Genomic DNA, 24,491 nt, shown 5'->3' with positions numbered 1-24,491 from the left:
GATTGGCTCCTCCTGTTCAGGAAACTCCATTTACTCTTGGAAATCTAGCAGCAGGGTTGCCATTTCCAACTGAAACCAACAGCTGGTACTGCAGGGCTTAAAGATTGTTCACCCATTTCTGAAAACCGCCAGGGATGGCAAGTACAGGCAGTATCGAACAAATCAGAACAAATACGATACTATCAGCAAGGCCCTTAGTCTGGTCTGCCTACACAGAGTTCTTGGAGACGGCTCTGGGCCCATCTCCAGTTGCTCACGGCTCACGCAGGGCTAATAAGAAATACAGGGAAATCCACAAGAGCTACCCAGCTCAGGATGGCCAGGAGACAGAACCCAGCTTCTATTTGTTTTCTTGGCTGGAGCTGAGAAGCCCCTTCTAACTTCAGAAGTCATCTTCAGCGCATGGTTACGCAGCCAGCTGACCAGCACTGCAGCTAATTCTTCATCAGTCCCAACATGCTTTATTGAATAACCAGCTTGAGCTGCTCAGCTCCTTTGTACAGCCCGTTATAGCCCATAAACAGCACCTGCACAAGGCTGCTGGCCTGTTCTGAAGACAACAGTTCACTGGGGTCACAGCACCAGCTTGCTGTCTTGGATCCTCTCTGATTCCAACTTTGTTTTCCCTCTCCACATGTTCACTTCTGAGAAAATCCCACCTAGCTCCAAAAGATTTCCTGGAATGTCTGGCTTTTCACAAGAGAATCTGCTGTAGTCCTGGGCATTTGAGCTACCCTGATGTGATACAAGATGTAAGCTGCTGGCCACAAGATTGCCAAGCAACAGTCCTGGATACATCTCAGGAGCTTTTGTTTTACAGGACAAAAAGAAAACCCCACATCAGTTGACCTAATCTGATGAAATCTACTCCACTTTCTCTGCGAGCTACTGGAGGGAATGTAAATGGCAAATACAGACAGACAGGGTATTTTAAAGCATTTTTTTTTCTGGTGGTCAGGATCGATCTCCAGCCTTGTTTCAGTGCAGAACACATGACAAGACATCTCCATTTTCCAGAAGCGTGACAAACCTTCATGCCTGTATCTGGATGGCAGAGAAGATCTCCCTTTCCTGTTCTGATGCAGCCCAGCCCACCCAGAAGTTCAGACTCATGTTACACTCAGGCACAGCAAACCCTCACACTTCACATGAACACCACCACCATCCTATACTGATGGACTTTGGATGCTATCAGTGGGTCATAAAGCTACTCACAGCATTAAAGCCTGTCCTATGGTTATACCTGACTGATGAATGAAAGCTGGGAAGAGGGCTAGTGAGACCTGCACGGATTCTTGCAGCGACTGATAACAGATCTGCCGAGACTTGGTGGATTCTCCAGAGATACTTTCTACAATATCTTCTAAAACGCTGAGTGTCTGATGGATGATCACTTTGGCTGCAAAATAAGAAAGGTGATATCTCCCGCATGTGTCAAAACTACCAATCAGAGGCAAGAAATTAAGACAAGTTCACACACACAGTAACTAAAACAATCTACAAGGTGGCATACACACCCAACCCAGGCTGGAGTAAAAAATGTTCCCAAGCATGTGTTCACATTTTAAACGTTTAAACAGGTTCATTTAGGTCACTGTGGGTACTCACTTTCTTAAATTATACAGGTTTACTGCCCTACAGATGCACCCACTGCTCAACTACTAAGGTGGAGAGACTGAGGGGAGCTGCACACAATATAATCTGCAATACACTAATGTTAAAGAAACACTAGCCAAGAAAAAAGCAGCACGTTATGACAAAACGCACTGCACATTTCTGTTTCTAAAAGTAACAAGTGGAGGGATACACACAGCATAAGCTAACCCAAAGGTTGGGAGAACTGGCTCAGTTCAACCCAGTTCAACCAGTCTGCTGATGTTCTCATGAGGAGCAAATCACCCTCTCCCACGCTCTGTCCCTGCACACAGCTGACCAGCTCGTCAGGTTGGTCAGAAGCTGTGACAATGGATACTTCTAAACAATTTTTAAAGTGATTCTCAAACAAAAAAAAAGACACCAAAAAGCAGTCCCAAAACATACACTGAAACTTCCAAAGGTCCCTGGCCCCCATCAGTTCAGGGTTCTTCTACATATATTCACCCTCTACAGTGCTTCTTGAGTCTGGAAGAAATTATTATTTTCCCTTTACGTTTTTATAACCATTGTCTTCATCAACGCTGCCTCTAGTCAATGTTTCTAATACCATAGCATGGGAGTCCCAGTATGAGTTTCTAATACCATAGCACGAGAGTCCCAGCATGAGGCTGTTAAGTACTCCAAATGCAATCACTGCTATTCGAAGTTTTATCACAGACTTGCTCCCATGTTCCCCGCACGACTGAGGAAGACAGTACTTTGATGGAAGTTTAGAGGCAGCCTGGTGTGAGACTGCCCTGTGCACACCCACAGAAGAAGGGTCTCTAGAAAAAGGAATAAAACATAATTGATCTTTCCATGCCCTCCCCATACACTAGAGTTTCTCCACCAAAATAATAATTAGAAGACCAGCTTAATGATGTCTATCAGCAGTTTGCACTGCAGCTGTTGGAAGACAGCACATAACAAGAAACTTGGAACTTACTGTCCTCCAGCTGCACTTTCCTCTGCGGCAAGATCACATTGGATTTTAATTGGCGGTATTCCCTCGTGAGGGCAGAGATTAGGCTGGCGTGGTTGGTGGAGCGAACTGCCCACTGCTGTTCACTCTCTGGAAGATTTGGCCAGGGCAGCAACAACACATTTGACAGCGCTCTGCACACCAACACCTGGGCCTAGAAGCAACAAGACATTAAGCAAAGAGGAAGTTCTACTGTGCTCACTATTCACTTTATGTTAGAGCACAACCCATTTCACAGCTGTCCAGGACATCAGCACCACTTGCTGTTTGAGGGAAGAGATCAACGGCAGAAGGTGAGTCCAAGTGAAAGCTCCCAGATCCGCAAGCTAAGAGAAGCAAAGCTCCACCACTTAAGGGCTGGCACCAGCTCCCAGCTCTGTAAGCCCTTCCCTGCAATGGTAATTCTGTTCTTCCTATCTCTAAAACAAAGATGATGCCACTTTAATTAGTCCTTGTCTGGTTTGCACAGCAAGACTTGTATAGCACTTTATGCCTCCATGCCAGCACACAGTACAACCATATCACAACCTCCACGGTAGCTTTGCAGTACTTCTGTAATACTAACTTGGAGTAAGGTATGTGGAATTCTAATGTTAAGTTTCACAGAAAACTCTTGCTGTACGTTAGAATCAACATGCCTGTAAAGATGATGCAGAATCAGGGACTATGTCAGTAAGCGAGAAAGGAATAAGATCCAAGAAGTGCAATTGCGCTTTTTCCTTACAATGTTGCTTGAAACAGATCATTGCTGACACACCGTATCACTGGGATTCCTGGATATCCACAATTCAGAGGTACCTGCTGTCCACCCCCGCCTTTTTTTTTGAGGTTATACCTCACCACAGTAAGAACTGAGGCACAGCTTCCCAATTACACCTCATCTACATTCTTCATATTTGAGACAGATCACCTTGTCAGGAAGCCGCTGAGCAGAAGTGTCCGTGATCCTGTTGAACACCTTCTGCACTGCTGGGATGCTGATCAAGAACACTGGTCGCACTGTGGTCGCTAAAGAGACAAGCAGGTGGCACGCAGACAGCAGCAGCTTCTCCTGCACCTGAAACAGAGGGGACATGCGGTCAGGCTGCCCAGTGACACCAGCACACAGACCCAGATGAGGCAACACCGGCATCCCATAGCACAGCAAGCTGCCACTGCCGGGTTTTTACAAGCAAGACAGTTTATAGTGTTTATTTGCCAATCACAGCACAAGTCAGTTCCCTTAATACCGTGGAAGAGAGAAATGTCCCCACTTTCAAGCCCCTAGGTTGAATTTATATGCCTGTACGTTGCTTACTCTCGTATTAAATTGACCTATAGCTCTTTTTAGAACTGCTCTTGGTCTAACCTCACATGAGACATTTGCTGTGACTCTGGAAGACAAACATCCAGCTCACACAGACTGACTCACATTAGGATCCATGTGTAGTCCAGAGCAGACGGCTAAACATCTGAGCACAACAGCGCTGCCCAGCGCCAGCAAAGGTACCTTGGAGCTGATGAGGGGAGTGATTGCCTCCAGAGCGGTGGAGACGAGAGAGATGAACTGCTCCGGGTTCTGCCGGTGAACTTCGCTGTAGAACTGGGCGAGCCAGTGCGCGTAGGCTTGCAGCGCTGCCAGGGACTGCGCGTGGCTGCGGAGGAGCAGAGCAGAGTGAGATGTGTACACGGGACAAACGGCAGACTAGCAGGACGGCTGCACGAGGGCACGAGTCCTGAGCACGGTGGGTAGTTTTGACATGACACTGGGAAAGAATACTGGGATTGTCAGACAAACCTGGCAGCTTTTTCTTTATTTTTTTTGTCCTGGACCCTGTATATTTAATGATGTGCTGTAACTGGACTCACCCAATGAGACAAAGTTATAACCTGATAAGGTCAAACTATAATTGTACTTCATAATTCTACTTTGGGCACATCACCATGTTAAGATTTGAGACATGACGTTTCTTTGGGACCACACAGACAGGCGTCCTCCAAACGCTGATGATGTACCTTTGCTAGGCTAGCATCAGAAAATGGATCACAAGTTTCTTCAGGGACATTGAACAGAGGAAAGGATGAAAACCCCCTCAGTAACAGACAAAAACCCCTTCCAAATTATTTTATACCAGGAAAGAAAACAGACTATTAATAGAGCATAATCCACATGAAAATCAGTGCTAGTAAACTGGGATTATTAGAAGTCCAGGGAACTATATAATGAAATCTAGTGTGGATTTTCAAGGAAAATACATACAATCACAAATTACTATAAGCACTTGTGTCCAAAGGGACAACCTTAAATTCCGCTCACAAACCAGGGGCTGGCTAGCAACATGTTTGTACTACGCAACATTAAGAATAGAAGGTCTCTAAAAGGCTGTCAGAGGGGTGTTCTATTACTAGCAGCATCAAGATTTCACACTTAATGTCAACTTCTGGATCGAAGGTATTCGTTTCAGAAACGGCTTGCATAGCTGGAAGGCACAGATTTGTCTTAGAAGTACAGGGTTTTGTGTCTTCAGCTAAGAACAACATCTTTTATCTGAGCCATAGATCTGACTTTGATAGCAAAAAATCCATAAACTGGAACTACATACCAACAGTGGATCCATTTCTTAAAAAGCACTGTTATAACACTTATTTTATCACTTAATTAAACTGCAAAAGAACTAAGCTTTTATAGCCATTAGTACAGGCCAGAGTAACAGTTTGCTTTTAAAGCCAATGTAACAGGCATTTTTACTTCCCAGTGTGATTTTATTTCTCTTTAAATAACCTCAGTAAATCAATTTGAGAAATCAGTGGTACAAAATGCTGGCAGCAGCCCTGACCTTCAATGGTTAAAAGAAAGTGCCCTCCAGCAACCACTGGAGATATGCACTTTACAGAATATTTGCCAAGCAAGTGGTTAGAACACCAGACTAAGGAGATCAGCACTTCCTTCCCTCCAGGTAGGTACCAAATTTGGATACAATAATTTGCAGTGTATATCTTGTACTCACACATCGATCAGGTCAGGTTTCAACACAGATGGTACTGCAGTTTCGATGTTGTACAGTTTAATCTGGGATCCATATAGCGTTACTTTCACCAGCCTGGAAGCAAATACATACATGGTAGTGTAAAGGGACTGTAAGATGGATAAATGCATGTAGAAATCCACTTGAACATCTCATCTGAATGCAGCTCTTGGCAAGTCTGTGTCAATATTTAACTTATACATAGACAAGATTTAGACCATTTAGTTGAAAATAATTTAAAGCCTATTTCACTGTTTGTGATAAGACAAAACAAGTACGATGTTCCTGCATGGAAATGAAAAAATATAACCAAGGCAGCTGTGTAAAGCCCTGAAATTCTGTAATTTGCAACTATGTGCTAATTAAGGTTATTGGAGGCAAAAAATCCAATGATGTCTGCCTTTCAATTTTCACAAAGTTTTTCAGATAAGAGTTTTGGTCATTTAGCTTTGAGAGGTACAACTCTGAAGTAATCAGACTCTATATCCCATTTCATTGCATCACAAATGCAGATGCTGGAAAACAACGACCTCAATGTTTTCAAGTGACTGATTTTGTTTAATCCCTTCTATTAGTTACTTGTTTGGTTACGGATTTAGAAAGCCATCTGGGAAGCACAGCATTGATGAATGTAACAATTAAGGTTCTGGCCACTCAGTTCTTCATCTCTCAATTTCATCATAACAAGGCAAGACAGAAAAACCCCTTGGTTTTCACTCTCACTGCAGTGATGACAACTGCTCCTTGTACTGGGGAAGGGACAGCAAATCCCCCTCCCACACCTACCTCTCCACCACTGTCAGAGCATCATTGAACCTGGCAGCAAACACATCCCCGATGAAATACTCTGCTAAACGACCCACGGCCTGCAGCAAGGAGCTCAGGTCCCTCAAGGAGCAGTGCAAGCGGCGGCAATCGTTTTCTGCAGTGATGTTCAGCCTGTGACCTGAAATGACATTATGGTTCATTAGCAATGAAGCCAAAAGATCTAAGTGTAAATAATCGCTTGTGCTAATAGCCACTAAGAGCCTGGCAGACTGAAAACTCATACTTCAAAAACCTTGTGCAAAAAAAAAGAGTAACCTTGTGGCTAATAAATACAGCTCTGTGGGATGGGAAATCTAATTACAAAGCTACAGGAAATACAAAGTTTATTCTAATTACATTATAAGCATTCTTCTTGAACTAGCTCAGCAGAGGGTCACGGTTCAAACCAGAGCACTGTCCAAGCGACTGAGACAGTCCAACTGAGTGAGACAAGTTCAACTGTTCCAACTGCCACATTTCAAATTCCTCTCTGAAGGCTGAAACTGATGTTGCCAACTAACTTATACATTTATTTTCTTCTATTTGATGCTAATACCTATTACAAACAGGAGTCATTTTGGTTATCCATTGACATCAAAAAGCAACCCCAGCTCTGCAGAAAGGTTGTAACTCACACTCCCTCTGCTGGCTACAGGGCAATAAAGGTTCCAGCAGCAGAAGCGTATAGAATTAAGTATGTATTTGCTTCTGATGTGAAGTGTGGCTATTTACTTTCATATTTCTAAGATACAAGAAACAAACCAATAACAGTCTTATTACCAATACAATTGTCCTACCACTCAGCTGCACATTCCTGGTCTCCAAATATTCCAGACCTTTTACTAAAAAAAGTAAACATGTTCTGCAACACCATGTTTTGAAAACAAAACAAAACACCCCAAAGAGTTTTTCTTTCCACTGTCCACATTTAACCTCAGATTAAGTTTTCAGCAACAAGTTTGCTGTTTTGCACCATCAGCACCAGTGTACTACCGCCCAGCTCTGAAGCCCCAGCTGCATCTGACCTGCTGCTCCTGGTCCACCAGCTGCCCAGCCGGCACACATGAATTTCTGATACACGTCATTGCTACAGAATTAAAAACCTACACATTGCTTATCCTAGGTCTGAAATGATCCTAAAATTTGTAGTGTATTTTCTTGAATTGTCTATACAACCATCACCATTCTGCCATGTATAGCAGTATTGAACATGTAACAGATTCCTTTACTAGCCATTCCAGAAAACTGAAATATAACCTTTGCTACCATCTTCCCTCACACAGATCTCACTGCTGCTACTTCCCTTATTTCTCAGGAAGAAGCAACAAAGCTACACTCAGGCTTTTTATTCCATTGAGAACACTGGGATCCTTGTAAAATATTTCATACACGAGGCTCCTGAAATGCCAGCTAGATAAGTCTTCAGAAACCATTACTACATTCTAAATAGTTCAATCTCTCATTGACTCACAAAGGTTTTAACTCAAGTCTAAATAAAAGTGCTCCTATGGTGGACAACCTCACACCAGATTTGAGCCCAAAGCAAACAGGAGTGCAACCTTTCTTGAAATCAGTTTTAGTGGGAAGAAAATAACCATTATCCCTCCATGTTACTGCAGTATTTGATGCTGCATATCTTTTTTTTAAGACATATGGTATCTTCATCTTAAGTACCAGAACAAGGGAAGAACTACACCAATAAAAAAAAAATAAATCACACCATTAGATTTTTGTTTGCTATTGGGGTTTGACTACTGAGCCATTTGTCACCATATACGTGTTCAGATCCTCAACGGAATACAGAAGAAGCAATACCAAAGCAGCTCTAGGATGTTTTTGCAATCAGTTATTCAAAGGGTGAGGACCACAGTGCTGGTTATTACCTGTCCCTGAAGTGACCACAAACTGCTGGAGTCCCAGATACACTTCCAAGTTATCCTGCAGAACTGGGAACTAGAAGAGACAAGAAATGAGCATGACTTTGATGCTTGGCAGATAGGTAGCACCCAACTATTAGTTACTCTGTTAGAGCACAGTTTTCTTATTTTTCTCCAAATGTCTTTTTAAAAGGCACTAGGGAGAAGGCAAGTTGCTCGGTTCTGGTCTGATCCTGCACCCACCTCACCCATAGATATCAGCTTCTCAAAATGTAGCTATTCAAATATTATTCAATCAAAGAAGATGGGTTTGGTGCCTCTGTACCAGAGCACAGAAGTGAAGCGCTGCAGCACTGTCAGCACACACAAGAACAGCTGAAGCCCACAGGGAAAGCAGCCAAGGGAACAAACACCACAGTCGCTGTCATACATCCTGGTCTGGGATCAGCGTCAGCTTAACCTCATCGCTCAGGACCAACAGCAAACACACCTGCTCCTGGTGACACTCAGCTGAGCAACAGGTGACACCAATGGGAGTGTGTGCTGTACACAGAGACCACAAGGCCTCTCAGCAGCACTCGTCCAGGCAAGGTAGTGCCGCGGGATCTACTAAGGGGTTTATTTGCCTTGTGTCTGAATGCCTTTGTGTACATACAGGACAAAATTGCACACTGACCTTTTCCTAGATATCCCACCTGAAAGAATATTTTCCAACCCTTTCAGTCTGGCATAGCTCTGCTTAATTTCTATTGGCAAAGTCATCACATTTGAAGTGGCTGGTTTTATGAAAGTTTACTCATCCATTAGCCTTACTGTGGCCCACACTGGAAAATGAAATAGCAGCTGTTGTACAGGGTTTTCATTACCTGCTACTGAGAGACCAGCCACAGTGTTTGGCTGCACTGCAGACCGCTGTGAAAAGCACGTGAAACTGCTCGAGCATCTTTCAGGTTATCCACTGTACAAAAATGAACTAACAGGGCTCAAGGAAAGCATTCACTAGCAAGTTTCTAACAGGCTGTGCTTACCAGTTGAGCACCATTGTATAACCACAGGAGGAGAACTATTTTTGAAAAAAGCAGAGTCTTCCTCATGTTAATGTGTTACTTTAAGGAAGCCACATGCTCTTCACCATATGACCTGTCTGCTCACAAAGAGCTGCTCCATCTGTTTGCCTCTTGCTGACTCACACCATGCCACACACTGCAGAGGAACTTCTACTTTTGTTTACTACTTCAGAGTTTCTAGTAATATGCTTCTAGTGCTTAGCTCAGTCAATGTTTCTTAAATTAAAAAAAAAAACACCAGAAATCCATTAAAAAAAAGCAGTTCAGGTCAAGCATCTTCTGCCTCTGCAGCAGCTCAGATTTCTCTGCTTCTTGGGAAGAAGGTTCAGAGACACGCAGTATCTCCAGCAGAATTTGCTTTGAGATCCCCCTGCTATACTGCCGTTCTTCTCACCCAGAGAAAAGGCACCAACTACTTTGAATTTTGTGCTCCAATGGCTTATAGCCTCAAGATCAACTCCTCAAAAACCACTATAGTGCTACAAACTCAGGCAACTTTTACAACACCAATTCCAACAACAGCAGTGACACTAGCTGGAGAGAAGCACTTATCTGTTTGTCAGATACCAGTAGTCCAAGGCACTCTTTCCAGCATCTGTATCCAGCCTTTCATTTAAACAAATATTTCACCCTCCTTAAAGCCCTAATAATGACATTCTTGCCCAGTTCACAGTGCTGCCTCCTAATATAAAGGCCAAGACAAACAACAGTGAAGAATTGCTGCCAAATATTTACACTTTGAAAGACTGGAATTTCTAAAGAGCTTAATGTTGAGCAAGTGGGATGCAGATGTTCACTAAAGCACCCTCTTTAAAAACACACCAAGAAATGTGACAAAGCCAAAAAAACAAGCTTTTTCCTTCAATTTCTGTTCTCCTTGCCAAGTTTTTGCATCCAAAACCAAATCTGCTTGTTGGGCACTGTGGCTCTATCCAACAGCTTGTAACAAACTCCAGCAGTTGGTTCTCATTTCACATTGCACTTTTGGTCTGGATAACTACTTACTAGCGTGGAGAAGGCATGAGTTGGCAAGAGCTCCATGACTTTTGCAACCACTTCCAAGCTCTGGCGCAAGTACCGCTGCCACTCGGTCTGCTGCTACGGGAAGAAACACCAAGGTAAGCACAGCACTTCCAGAGGGAAACAGATGGCTTTTTGTAGACTAGTCAGTCCTAATTGATGCTTGGGACTAGCTAGCTCCTTCCCAGAGCTTGGCTTTTGCAGACACAAGGATACTGAAGATATACTGCTCTTATGATTCTCATTCTCCATCAGGTCTCTGGCTGCATATAATTTTTGCCAACCCACGCTTTGGGTGTACACACGTTTCCCTGGAGTGATAAGTCACAAGTGTTCACTCCTAAAACAGTTACTCCTCAGATGACAAGCAGCTGTTGTGCAGAACAACCTGCCCTTCCAGTGCTCTGGTCTCATCCATTCTGGCCACCTACTCCACTTTCACATTTAGCAGTATTGAGATATTTACCAGTACTGACTTAAAGAGAAATAAACTTAAATTAAACCACCAACAATACATACAGCTTAAAGCTTTTGTCTCAGAGATATTTCAGCATTTAAAATTCCAAAGCTACCAGATACAGACACCTCATGCCACTGATAATCAGAACATAAGTATCTATAATTTTCCCCATAAGAACCAAATTAAAAACAAGGGTCAGATCCTTTCAGTGTGATTAAGTACATTTTTGTTAAAAGCATTCTGTGCTGCTTTAAACCTCAAACCCCACAAAAGAATGGAGTGAAGCAGCAGCTGTCTATCTTGTACTCCAAAGTACAAGCTCTGGGAAAGACATTCTAGGAGTTACCAGTGCAAGAGCTAATATCTGGACCTGCAGCTGTCCTTGTTCAACTCTGCTCCTTACATCATCATCCAGTGTCTCGTCATCCAGCTCCTCCAGCTGTGCCTGGTTATACCTGAACTGGATTCGATTCAACACCTCTGTCAGCAATAGAACCAAGGCATCTTCGTACCTACAACCACGGAGAAAACAGAGCAAGAGTTTGATAAAACAGTTCTGCAGAGATTGCTGCGCCCACAGTCCTTGCAGCAAAGACGACACATAGAACAGACAACCGTTTAAAGCCAGCCACTGCGAAGAGCCTGCAGCATAGCTCTCCAGGTTTGAGGAAACATCCTTGGTAATATGTGGTATCCCTGTACCCCTGAAAGGGAAAGGGAGAATCGTTAAGCAACAGAAGCAGCCCAAGAGTTCAAAACAGGAAAGGTAGGAGCGGCTTGCCAGGAATAACAACAGATGTACATGAACAGCACCAAGAGCTTCTTGTTGCTAAACTGCTCCTTAGCGTTCTGTCTGGTGCTCTGCTTTTTGGGCAGCGAACGAGGATCAGATGCAACAGGAAAGAGTTATTGCTGCCTGCCTCAAAAGGAGACCTCCCCGGAGGTTATTTGTTCTGTTATGCTCTTTCTCTACACCATTGGCCAAAGAATTCAGGCCCTTGTCCTCTGAAACAAAGCCCGCACTTTTTCTACTTGTGCTGAAGGCATGTCACAGAAAGATACCTTGTCACCTCTTGGAGCTACGCAGCTGGGACAGAGCACAGAAGACCCTCCTCACTCATCACCTAAGAGTAATGTCAAGTTGTAAAACCAGCACAGAGCCACCTGAGCACACAATAATTTCTGGTGACGTGACACCAAAGTCTGGGGATTCCAAGGGGTACTGGTTTGATTGTTTGTTTTAAAAAACTCTTCTCTCAAAACAGCTGGGACCTGATGCAAAAAGTCACGCTCTTTCCTAGGTGGGATCAGGTTGGAAAATCAGGCATTAGCATACACTGACAGAGACTGAGAGCATGATGCAATCCAAGTGTCAGAGAAGTCAGCTGTGCCACTGGCTAAGCGGCTGAAAGCTGTTCTGTGCAAAGTGGCTGAATTACGATCTTTTCTGTAACCACATGACGCATCTCTGGATTTGGCAACTTATCCAGTAGTAGAAGTTGTAACACGTACCAAATGCAAAGTTTATAAACCACAGAACAGGAAACTTCATCTGTGCTCCTGCGGTGTAACCACTCCCAGCCTGTCGCGCTGCAGCACTGACACTTCTGAGAGCCGGCAGGAAATAAACCTGCAGAAGCTGTCACTAAGGAGAGGTAGCTCTGACAAAACAGTCCAAGCTTCAACCACTTACACGATGTTTTTGTTTGTTCATAGTCTGACGTTATCTCCTAGAGAGACAGCTATTGTTTGTTTCAATTCTCCTCATAACAAACCATTTGACACCAAGATAACACAGGTTACACGTATGCTACCCAGATGAAGAAAGAGCAGAATGCCAAAGTTCAAAAGCACTAGGCAGAGAGCAGCAAATTAGGAACAAATTAGAGCAAAGTTCAAATGCAAATACCTACTACTTGAGAAATTAAAAAAAACCACAGTTCCCATGCTGAAAGGAAGAGAGCTGCCTCGTGTAAGGTAGTTCCACATCTGTCCTTAGTGGTTATGAGGCCAGACTGTCTTTCAAAAACCAACCACCTATATTTAGTGTGCTCAAGGGAAAGATGCTTCCTTCTGCACTTTGCAGAACATATTATGGCACAAGCCATGGCACTTTAAGCCTCCAAGACTTGAACAAGATACCAGTATATTCACCAGATTTTTTTAAAGGGCAGGAAAGTGACTTTCATCAAAAGAGAGCCACCCATCTCAGGAGACAACATCTACAAAGGAAACACGGCCAACCGCTGTTGCAATTGATGCGCACAACTAGCATCTGAGCTAAGCAAGTGGAATTTTTAACTTTCAAACACAGTGTCACTGATATTTCTCAGAAATACAGATTCCATTTAAACAGGAATTTTAAAATCCTAATTAAATTTAAAACCCTTCCTAATTCAATAATTGCTTGTAAGAGCTGTGTGAACACTTAGTAGGCAACTTACTCTATGGTCTCCTCCTCTAATTTGCACTTTAAAATTTGCTAGAATGTGTTATAATTCAACTTTAGACTGCAAAGCTTGCTTTCTCTGGCTCTTATGTTCACACAAGTGACACTTTTTTGCCCTCGTTTGCTCAGTTTGAATTCTTTTGAATTAATGTGTGTGAAACACTTAAGTTTACATTTTTATACTCAATTATTTTAGAAGAAGCAAGCACTCAGCCACATGTGAAGTTGGAACGAACAATGGCTTGTTTCTCACAGTCCTTCCGTGGTGACCATGAAGTCTCTGCAGCTGTTGCCCCGGCAGCTTCCTGGGTGCTTACCTGTTGAGCACTGCTTCTTTGTCTGCCAGGCGACTTTTAATTTTGCTAGTGAGATAGTCCAAGAAGAGCGTCCAGATGTCTAAGCAAGAAAAGTAACCTTCATGGGTAGGCTGCAATACATCAAAATTCACAATGAATACCACAAGCTAGGGTAAGATGGTTTTCACATAACGAAAATACGAGTTAACATGCACTTCAATCCACGGGAAGAATTTCTTGCTTTATTGCAAATTTTCTAGGAGGTCACTGGAGAGATTTATAGCTGTCAAAAGGTGAACAAGAGCTTTTGCACAAGGGTGGGAACCCAGGAATTACAAGGGTGGTTTCAGCATTAATCCATCCCATGGCTTGCTACATCAGCTCTTAGCATTTTTTAGATCTGCTTGTCATTATTCACATCTGGGGGTCAACAGGGTTGAGTTGCATTGTGACAGCTGCTAAAGCAAGGTAACACCTTCCAAAAGCCACGGAGTTGTTTTTTTAATGCTACATCTAAAAATCACAAGGAAAGCACCAGATACAGTAAAAGTGGCAGATTCAAGAGAAAGAAAAGCACCCCAAACACAAAATAAGCAACCTAGAAAAGTTTTTCCAGACAGTCCATTGCAAGCACTAACAAAAAAAAATAAAAGCAGGAGCAAAGTTAAACACCAGACAAATTGTTCTTGCAAGGTAACTACATGTGATCGCTGTCTCCAACTAAATCCAAGAGCACATTAAGCCATTTCCTAGTCCCCAGCACTACTGGGAAAGTTCCAGTAAGACAAGTTAATTGCTTTTTTTCTGGGCTAACCTTAGGTATCAACTTCATTGGGGAAACCACGCTACCCCTGTTGTACAAAACAAGAGAACATGGAGCAGATGGAGGGAAAAATAATGTCACAGGGCTGTACCTGATGAAAAGTGTATTTGAACAACAGTGCCAGAAATTCAACCACAGGGAACTGGGAGTAGGATTCAATTCTTCGTAGGTGGACGCTCACAAAGAGACGGAGAAAGTCGGTAAACTTCTCAATGTAGCTATAAGGGAAAGAAGAAAACACAACTGAGAAAACATGAGGATGCCATAAGGGAAAGCAATTTCATTGAAACAGTGATAAAATTCACTCAAAATCCTTTCAACAAAAAGAAAGTTACAAGTAATAGCCAGTAGAACAATTAAAATGTAAAGCCCTGCAACAATTACCTACGGGATGGGCAACCCTTCATTCCATTAATACCTGAAACAGCAGAAAAGACAGTCTAGTCAAAAGCAACTTTAATATTCAGATAAATATAAATGAAATTAGGCCTGCAAATAAGCACAAACCCTCCCACCATAGAAAAATGAGTATTTAATAGCAAGGATCATCTTACTGATGCAGCTAGGATTAGTGAAATAAAGTGGACCATGGAGGAATTCAGCTGGAAGCAAGAAGTTAATGCAGAAGTTAGCAATACACATGTTAAACATTTACACGAGATACTGGTAGAGCCACAGAGCTGAGAGCTGGAAAGGACAGTTCCTTCTGCAGTGTACATCAACTATCTAAAAGCTTCTGAGCTGGACTATAAGGACAAATCTTCCTCCAAAGCATGGGACTACTCAATGCTTGGGACTGTAGGAAGTGAAGATCCAAAAGGGAGCCTGCTACCAAAATTTCAGGGAATCCAGCAAGAGCACGACCTCGGTGCAAGCACTGGTGGGTTCTTGAGAGCGCAACTGGAGAAAAATTACAAAGACCAGAATGGAGTAAGTTTTTCTTGTGGAATAAGATCACACCCTGCACAACGTGAGCTTCATGGAGGTTAGAAATCATCTTCATTTCTACCTACACAAAAAAAGCGTTAAATAGTCCACCAGCATACAGGACCCATCCATTCCAGCATCACACAAACAGCAAGAGCTCTGGTGACTCGGTGACAAGGGCGTGTGTGTGCAGAGAAGCCCACCCTTCCCATATGGGAAGGGCAAGAGTACTTCAAGTTTTTCTTTTAAATAAAGTCAGGCTTGGCAAGTTTTAGGCATGCTTGAACAACCTGGTTTCACTGAGCTGCCTTGCACTCTCCCTCTGCACACTCTTAATTCTTTCTCAGGGAAAATCCCTGTTCTTTCTAATGAAACCACACTCAAGACCAGGAGCATTGCCACCTAACAAAGAGCTGCAGCATTGTTGGTTATTACAAGCCTACGAAAAACACACAGTACTTATGCAAAAAGCTTATATTTCACTTTTATTTGGCACTGCCTACTTGACCAGGCATCACTCAACACATCTCACTGACCTAACACTTCAAAAGTAAAGCTAGCAAAAAAAGTCCGGACCCAAACATTGCTCTCAATTTTCTTCGTTCTTATTTTCTAAAGAGGCTCTGACCTGAGACCCTTGAAATTCTTGCACTGCCTCTATCTCCGCCAGCCCCAAAGTCCCTTCTGCAGCCTCTGTGCCATTGCTGATGCCCTTACTAGCCATTCCCCACATTTTGCGATCTTCAGGTTAAAGCCAAACACAAAGCAAGACAACAGTTTAAGCTTACTCTTTCTGGACTATTTTGGCAGTATAAACCATTCAAAACCACACTGATTTTGTAACAAAAAGATAACGAGCACCACAAGAGGAAGGGGAAGACCCAGGGCAAGCAGGTTCCGAACATGGCAGTCTACTGAAGGTAGTTTCTTTGGTGCCGATTTTGCTTCTGATTTTCTTAGTCCAAGCCAGGACAACACTTTCATGTGGTAAGGTCTTTAGTTTTGGACATAAGATGTACAGCTATGCCCTTAGGTGACAAATGGAAAATCCTCACAGCCTTTTCCACCGAGAAAACAGGGTCAGCTCAGGGAAAGCTCCACTCCTCCAGAAGCCAGATGGATTTTTCCAGTCTCCAGAACATCTTAGTTACATCTCTACTTCAGACCATGGCAATGAATACCGAGGGGTCTCACAGACACCAACAGTCTCTGTGGATAACACGTCTAAGGAGCAGAGCAGGAGGATCTGGCAATACCGTTAAACAGAAGTCACAATTAATCTACATTTACTATCCCAAGGTTATGTGTGTATTTAAAGATATGGAAAAAGGGAGGTTTACACAAGAAACACACAAGTCATCTCTACAAACTGACCCAGTTTTCCGCTAAATTTGTTTTTATTTTTCTCCCAAGTGGATATCACAGAAAAACAACAAATAGCCCCAAAGCCTTGTTGCTGCATCTGGGAATACAAGTACATAGCTGCACCAGAAGTTTATCTCCATCATCAAGTATCTGTAGCAAGATACTGAGCACATTCACACAGTTGTGACCTGCTTGTCAGCGTTAGCACCAGTCTGCCCACCTTCCCACGGCACACACAGCTTGCAATGAGCAGCAGCAGCAAGTTGTCACCTCTGCCACCGCCCTGCCAACACACAGTTTCAACCACTCCACACAACAGCGAGACAAGTCTCACTTTCTCTCCTACAAGTAGGAATAGCCGATATAATAGAGTTGAGCTGCTTTTAGGCAACAAGGATGGTATTAATAGTAACTTTCACTTTCTGGAAGATGACAATACATGGCCTTCAAAGATGCTGCCACTTCCCTGCTGCCTCCAATCAAGTGTGCCAGACAGCCGTTCGCTGCTGTGAATGGAGTTCCCTAAGCTGTCTTTTGGTGTTGTTTAAAAATAGTAAAAATAAAAAAGCAATCAGAAATCATCACATCTTAATGATGGGTAGGAAACTACTTCTATTTTCTTTCAAGTCATGACTCGCAGAATATCTACCCACTCTTTGTATGTTTAAGCAGAGAAGGCAGATGCCGACCAGGGAAGGGAATACTGCAATGCCTTTACCTCACTGAGCCTCTTCTGTTTTCTGTTACAACTGAATGAAGGGCAGGTTCAGCTCTTGTGCCACCTCAGACCTGCAGTCAAACAGTAACGAACGGGGGAAAGGGAAGGAAGAGGACAAGAAAGAATACAAACCTGCGCCACCACAGTCCCTTAGCAAACTCAGCCCCTTACCAGAACCTTACCTGTGGGCACCTACCTTTCCGCCTGTCTCCCCCAGCACAGTACTCTGAAAAAAAGGCCATTAGACACACCATGCATGACCGCAAAATAATAAAGACAGTCCCTTAGAAAGCAAGAGGCCCTAGCACAGCTACTTAGCTGTTTGGTTGCTCTTACCTTTCATCCAGTTCCTCTAGCCGGCTCTTCACCGTATGGGCGTTGTTCTCCTTGGTAATCTTCTGCAGGAGGTAGAAAGTCTGCTGGAACATCCGTAGCAAATACTCTTCAAACTCCATAGGCACACAGTTCTTAGACATCAGTTCATTGATGCAAGACATGGCCAAGACACCAAGTCGGCCACGCTCCTGTCCCAACACCGAGTTCTGACTGCTGCCGTTGACAGAAGACATCTTCCGAACACGGGTGTCGCAGCCGAAGCGAGCAAAGTGGAAAATGGTGGTGAGGAGGGATGGGGTGATGCTGGTAGACAAAGGGATCCAGCTGAAGAGGTGTGCCAGGCACTCCAGTGCCAGGGAACATATATATTCACTTTCTGTATCGAGGATGGGGATTGGCTGGTTCAATAATTTGGCTGCATTGGGACTCTGCAACAGGCTACTTAACAGGTCACCTAGGAAACAAAGCAGACATCTGCGTTATGAATCAAGGCAATTACCTTCAAATGGTGCAACTACCAACCCCAGCTATAAAGCAAAAGGCATGAGAGCCTCTGGCACTCAGCAAGTTAGTGTACAAAGATTTATCTGAGATGAACTAGTCATTTTCGTATCCTGGAGTTTTCGGAACTTTTATTCAGATAATAGCAATGCCATGGGGTGTATTTTAGGAATTCATTATAAAACTTACTCCCCTCCCTGAAATTTTTGTAGAATGATGCGGTATAATGCTCAGATGTTAATCCTATATACTGAAGGTGAAGTTGGAGCACATGATTTGCCGTGAGATGAATATTGCTCTCCCTGCCCAAATGCAGGTTACACTTCTCTGCATTGCGTTTCCCCTTCCATTTGCCCAGAGATGCGCAAGATCTTCCTGTGGGTCTTCAGCTGTACCTACTTTCCAATATTCTGACCATCTCGGTGCCATCAGCAAGCCTCCTTGGCTCTTTACTGAGCCCTTTTCCAAGGTCTCCGAGTATGTCCATGAGCACAGCCCCCACCACTACTCCACAGGTGACCCCCCCCCATCGTGGAAATAATTTCCACTTACCCTTTAACTCACACCTTCTAACCATTTTTTTTAACAATGCAGAGACTCCCACATCCCTGATGGCCTTCACTTTCTCAAAAGCTTTTAGTGAGAAGCCTTCTTGAAAGCTTAATGGAAATCCAAGCAGATATCCCCAGCTAAGGCTGACGACTAACTCAGAGGCTTCCATAGACCACATGCTGAAAACCTACTCACCTTCCCCAGGTTATTCAATACACTTCTTCCTTGAGTACAAATAATCTCTTCACCTTTAGAAACCCACAGGCACTTGCTACTTTAAGTAAGTTTAAAGTTCTCCCCAGAAAACCCAAGTCAGTTTTTTTCAAAGTGAAATGACCCAACACACTAGGAATATGAAAACAGATATGATTTACTGAGCTATTTCCAAAGTACTCAGAAGCATGAATGATGCACAGACTCCTCTTAACTCTCCATTTTTCATCAAGATCGATGTCTTACATCACTGAATTCATAACTCTGTCACAACTTATCATCATTTCTTTCTCCTCTGCTCCAGGAATTTAAGGCATCATGCTACTTCAGCTGAATTAGATCACCCTGCACTTAGTCTTCATATGAAAGCAGCCCCCACAGTAACCTTCACAACTACACATACACTGCAGTGCAAGAGCTGCTTGCACTGTGATTTTACAGAAGCAAACATGATTCTTTCCCACGTCCAGTCCAAACCCCACATCAGCTGGTCTGAGCGCTTTGCACCCAGTTAAATTACTGAAGTTCAGAGTTTAAGGTATGTTAAGTTATATTTGGTGTCTTCGCAAACAGGTGATAAATTTACAGGATCAAATGCATTCATGCACAGGGAGAAAACTCTTGGGGAGAGGCTGGGATCAGGCTAGCTCTGCAGAAGTAAACATCAACAAACATTTATTTCTATTACTCATTTGTTTACCACACAAGTGAATATGCCTAAGGAAGGGATTCATCAAGTAAAGGGCTATAAATCATACAAAGACAACATTTGGAGGCTGAGAGGCTATTGCTGAACAAATTCTATACTGATGCAATAACTCAAATGTTTCCCAACATAGGACATTATGAGAGTTCCTTCGCTTAAGTGCTGTGAGAAATTAACATTGTCTTCAAGTGCTATTTAAAAACTATGCAAGACTTGCAAGTAATCATTTCACTCTGCTTTCTTATGCAGAAAAAGGAAGCATCAGTTTTCAAAGTTCCTAAAGAGATTTTGGCTCTGATGGAAGATATTAACCATTTATAGGGATGCTGCTTCTTATTTTGCCTTTTGGAACACCTTTAATTTCACTTGCATGTAAAGAGAAAAAGGTGGTGTTCCCTCATCTAAGCAATAAAAAAGCACAAGCGTCACCAGTAAACAGAAATACTTTGCTGCATGAATAACACTCAAATACAACAATATGTGGGTAAAACGATTGGGGCAGCTTACAGATTTCACAAATTTTAAGGACAGAGAAACAATTAACGTGGCCAGTACAAAATTTAATGGGAGAGTTTCACTAAACCCATGTTTGTTCTATAGTTTATCTTCCAATCATGTATGTCTCTCCTGCAGCGCCAGACTGCCACTCACTGCTACTGACCTTTACATCTGGCTTTCAGCCCTGCAGGTTCCCCACAAAAACAACCCCATCAGTGCTCTTACTCCACTCTGTCTCATTTAACTGATCATATATCATTATTTGACCCAACAGACATCTGGTAAACAAAGAAAGTAAAGGAAAAGAAAAGAGTCCTTCACAAAACACAGAAAGCAAGCAAGCAGTGGGCAAGAGGGAAGACTCAGTGCTACTCCTTTTGGGCTTGAGAACTTGAAGCACAACCAGGGTGAACATGGAGAGGGTAGTTAAGGCAAAGCACAGAAGAAAACAGAGGAAGTTTCAAATAAGTTAGCACAGGCAGGACCCAATGAAATTAAGCCTGAACTTCTAAAAGAACTGTCAGTGTAGCTTAATTACTAGCAATTATCTTGAAAATATGCTGTATAAGAAGTTCGTTTGTTTTCCCTGAAAGGGGAGAAAGGAAAGACCTAGAACAGAAACTCTCACTTGGAGAAATACAATCTCAAGTCATGAGGTGAGCACAGAGGTGGATGAAAAGCAGCCTCAGCACAGGCACCATCCAGCGATTCAGCCATCAACTGAGACTTCTCAAACCAGCTTCCACTGACAATCAGCCCACAATTCACTCCACTGGTTATTTTTTTCTTTATTACAACTCTAGACAACAAAACAGATGTATCGGTTCACGTTACTGGCACCTCAGAACAAACCAGCGTTGGGTTTTTTCCAAGGTAAGCCTGGAACCTGCGGTTTGCAGTGCAGCACCCGCTCCTGCGGGCACGGCCGTCATGTGCCTGCACTAACCAGCACCTGGGCTCCCCGAGCAATTCACCCTGCTTTGTACAAACACAGGCTTGGATACCAAGGCATTTACTACCAACAACTGATAAAACATAGATCATTTTTTTACCATGGAAGACCTCAATCTTACTCAACATCACATGGAAGTGGCTCCTGCTGCCAGGGTGGGTGAGGCTGGTGCTTCTGCCCTCTCCAAGCAGCACGTTCACTCTTCCCAAGGGATACTACAAGTTTTGTCCTTTTCTGTTAATATTATTTTTTCAAACTTTTGCTTTCCATAGCAAAAGCCACCCACCTCCTGCTCAAACCAAGAATTTTTTTTTTCCCATTTAAGTTTGTTTTGTGTATAAACAAAAGTGTCTTAAGCTCTTCTGCAGAACACACTGCACCAAGCACAACTCAGTCAGAACGACCCCGGAAAAAGAAATATCAGATCCACAAGTGTTTCACCTTCTCCCTGTGCACAGCCAGGTATTACAGGTTTCCCTAAGCCCTTGTTTTTCCTTCTTTAAAGAGAGACAGAACCATGATCAGACAATATTATTGATTTCACTATATCATGGTAGTTTTCTTGCTCTGTTTTCCAAGAAGCAGGAACAAAGACCCCACAATGTGCCAGACAATGCTGGGTGAGCTGAACGTAACAATGACCCGTGTTACATCAAGGCACCAGAGAAACAGGTAGTCATCAAGACCAGCCTGGGGTGACCGTATTCATCTATCCCCTATTTAGCTTCAACAGGATAAGTAAAATGTGCCCCAAGTACAAGGACCACAGAAATATACCTTCTGTTTTGAAGGTAACTAAGAAATATATATGTAAATGAGTTCAGATCAGATAAGCACACACACAAAAAAACCTAAAAAGAATAGGTAGAAACCAAACTTTTGCAATAAATATATACAAAGTCCTAGCCACATTTTTTAGTTAAGGTTTCAGTTTTGCTCCACCCTGGAATTTGATGTATTTACAGCTGAAACGTATAGAGGACAATGACAGCTCACTGATGTTAGAGCATTTTGGATTGACACTTGAGAAAGCTTTTTGCCATCTGAGGACAACGAGAAGTGACGTGTGCACTTTTCAACAAGGTGGCATTTTCAGTGGGGCATCCCCCACAGTAGAAATTACTTCTTCATGTAAGCTTTGCCTTTTGGATCAGAAACTTATTGGCCTATGAAAAGCTCTAGGAAAGGGTTATTACAAGAAGTTAGACGGTAAATGAAGGAATCTATGCCCGATATTGCAAGTTAAAGTACATGCAAATATCATCTTGTAGCTTTAGCCATCCTTACCACTTTCTCCTGAAGTTGGGGATGGTGGTGGAGTGGCAGCAGTAACGCTGTGTTTGTCCCAGATGCTCTCCAAAATACCTGGCCAAAGAGATATTTTTCAGAACAGTCTACTAAAAGACAGACTGATCTAACAAGCACACTAGAGACTGCAACAGAACTTTGGTAGAACACATCTTTAGTGCTTTGACAAGGAACATTGTCTTCTCTTAGGGAGCCCAAAGAAATTACCAAGTGCTGATCCACAGTCTCAATCCCTCCTCCTGAAGAGGGGACGCACACAGCTGTACAGCTGTTTTGCTACACTAGTTTGCTTCACAGTAAACTGACCCAAATGCCTAAGGGTAGATTTGAGCGTTCAGACCGCAGGAGCAGCCACTACATCACCCACATGCTGCTTCCCCGAACCGGGAATGTGCAGCTCGCCGGCATCTCAGGGATGGCGAAGAAGGATTCAATGCTGCCCGTGCAGTAACTCGTACCTGTGAGGAGCCCAAGCACTGTTTGCACCTGGTCTAGGAGCAGCTTGCGTAGCTCTTCTTTCCGGGCTACACTAAGATCTTCCCGCGGACATGCCAGTTCTTCTGAAGTAGTTTTCAACATGATCAGTCCCAGAGGAGTGGTCACAGGAGACTGAATTAACTGAGAAGAAAACACATGAATTCAACATGTGATGACAACACTCTGCAAAGCCATCAGCTGACAAACAGGGGGTTAGTAACACTATGAGCAGTTTAGAAGCGCTTCAAGACCGAGGGAGTATCAGTTCCCACAGTTTGCAGCGCCGTGTGTTAAGGGAAGAGAACTGCAAATATTCAATTTCCTGAAACATTAATCAACGATGTTGCAACAGTTCAAGTACCATGGGAATCCTTGGGGTTTCAAGAGAGCTTTCATAATGTCACTGCACACATTCTCTGTTCCAGCATGTTTACCAGTAACTGTTTGTTCCTTCTGTTTACTGCTTTCTGCTGACATCATCACTTCTCAGAATCGCCCCAGCGGTTTCACCTCGTAATGGGGCTGCCGCTGCAGCCCCGCTCAGGTCGGGAGCCTGCACCATCAGCCAAGCAGTTTCCCATTAAAAAGCTCATCCCTCCCCATACAAAGAGCTGCAGCCAATATTGGATGAGACAGGAGCACAGCTAAAGGATACCTCTCCTTGCATCTGTACTGCATTTCAAACTGGAAATCACATTTACTCTAAAAAGAGTGACTTCCACCATGAACAGATTGTGCAGAACAGGATGAGAACAAACAATGATTTTTGCCTACATTAGCCACTGGGATATTAAAGACACATTCAAGTGGGACAAAGATTTACTTTCAGCTGAAATTCATTGCTTCTCTTCTCTGTTGACCTGGAACATCCAACACAATTTATGCACTACTCCCTCTGGGAGAAAAAGCCTGAAGCCAATCACAGTTACTACAAGTAAGCCTGAAAGACAAATTCTGTAACACAAGCTGACCTTGGTACTAATCTCCTTGACCCACCAAACTAGGAAAACATTGAGTTAACACTGCTAAGGCTACACAGTTTGGTGAAATACATGGGGGGGAAAAAAGCCCATCGAAAAGCTCTCAGTCTAGACGCATACTTGCTTTCAGAAAGGAAACATGATGGCATATAAGCAGATAGATAAAAAAGAAAATACACAATTTGTTATCAAGTTGCAAGGACACTTAAGATCTCTCAGAGTATTTTCTGACAACATGAGGAAGTTTAGCAATACCATGTACTGGCACTTCAGTAACATTAAACAAATTTCATACCTCTAAAAAAGTAGCACTTTCTACATAAAATTATTGGTTTTCCATAATGACAATACAGTAGTCCAAGTTACTTTTCTTCTCCATCCCTCCAACGATTCAGTAGAAGTTTAAGATTACTTAGAGTACTGGGGTACAAACCAATGCTAAAGAATCAAACAGTTTCTTCAAATTATCTCAGAAGAAAGTCTGGAGAGAAGACTCATCTGCAACTCCAAAAGCAAAATATCCTGCTCCTGTGCTAC

At 43.1% G+C, this 24,491-nt stretch overlaps 1 protein-coding gene across 8 annotated transcripts in view; it reads right to left on the bottom strand.

The window, feature by feature from the left end:
• XPO6 (exportin 6) overlaps positions 1 to 24,491 on the bottom strand; it is a 51,132-nt gene that overhangs the window by 5,720 nt on the left and 20,921 nt on the right. The window contains exons 5-19 of one of the 8 annotated variants that reach the window (XM_065030924.1): positions 22,956 to 23,115; positions 22,477 to 22,554; positions 17,768 to 18,221; positions 17,628 to 17,657; positions 14,513 to 14,639; positions 13,620 to 13,729; positions 11,224 to 11,365; positions 10,379 to 10,471; positions 8,313 to 8,382; positions 6,409 to 6,568; positions 5,605 to 5,697; positions 4,107 to 4,251; positions 3,528 to 3,674; positions 2,582 to 2,771; positions 1,244 to 1,399 (exon numbers count right to left, since the gene is read on the bottom strand). In XM_065030924.1, coding sequence (XP_064886996.1) covers positions 1,244 to 1,399; positions 2,582 to 2,771; positions 3,528 to 3,674; positions 4,107 to 4,251; positions 5,605 to 5,697; positions 6,409 to 6,568; positions 8,313 to 8,382; positions 10,379 to 10,471; positions 11,224 to 11,365; positions 13,620 to 13,729; positions 14,513 to 14,639; positions 17,628 to 17,657; positions 17,768 to 18,221; positions 22,477 to 22,554; positions 22,956 to 23,115 — 2,155 coding nt within the window. The remainder of the gene's footprint in view (positions 1 to 1,243; positions 1,400 to 2,581; positions 2,772 to 3,527; positions 3,675 to 4,106; positions 4,252 to 5,604; positions 5,698 to 6,408; positions 6,569 to 8,312; positions 8,383 to 10,378; positions 10,472 to 11,223; positions 11,366 to 13,619; positions 13,730 to 14,512; positions 14,640 to 17,627; positions 17,658 to 17,767; positions 18,222 to 22,476; positions 22,555 to 22,955; positions 23,116 to 24,491) is intronic. The other 7 variants (XM_065030925.1, XM_065030930.1, XM_065030927.1 and 4 more) reach the window with 7 other exon arrangements.

The sequence above is a fragment of the Columba livia genome, chromosome 15 (assembly GCF_036013475.1).
Source record: "Columba livia isolate bColLiv1 breed racing homer chromosome 15, bColLiv1.pat.W.v2, whole genome shotgun sequence".
Lineage (NCBI taxonomy): Eukaryota > Metazoa > Chordata > Aves > Columbiformes > Columbidae > Columba > Columba livia.
This window is presented reverse-complemented; position numbering and strand designations above follow the sequence as displayed.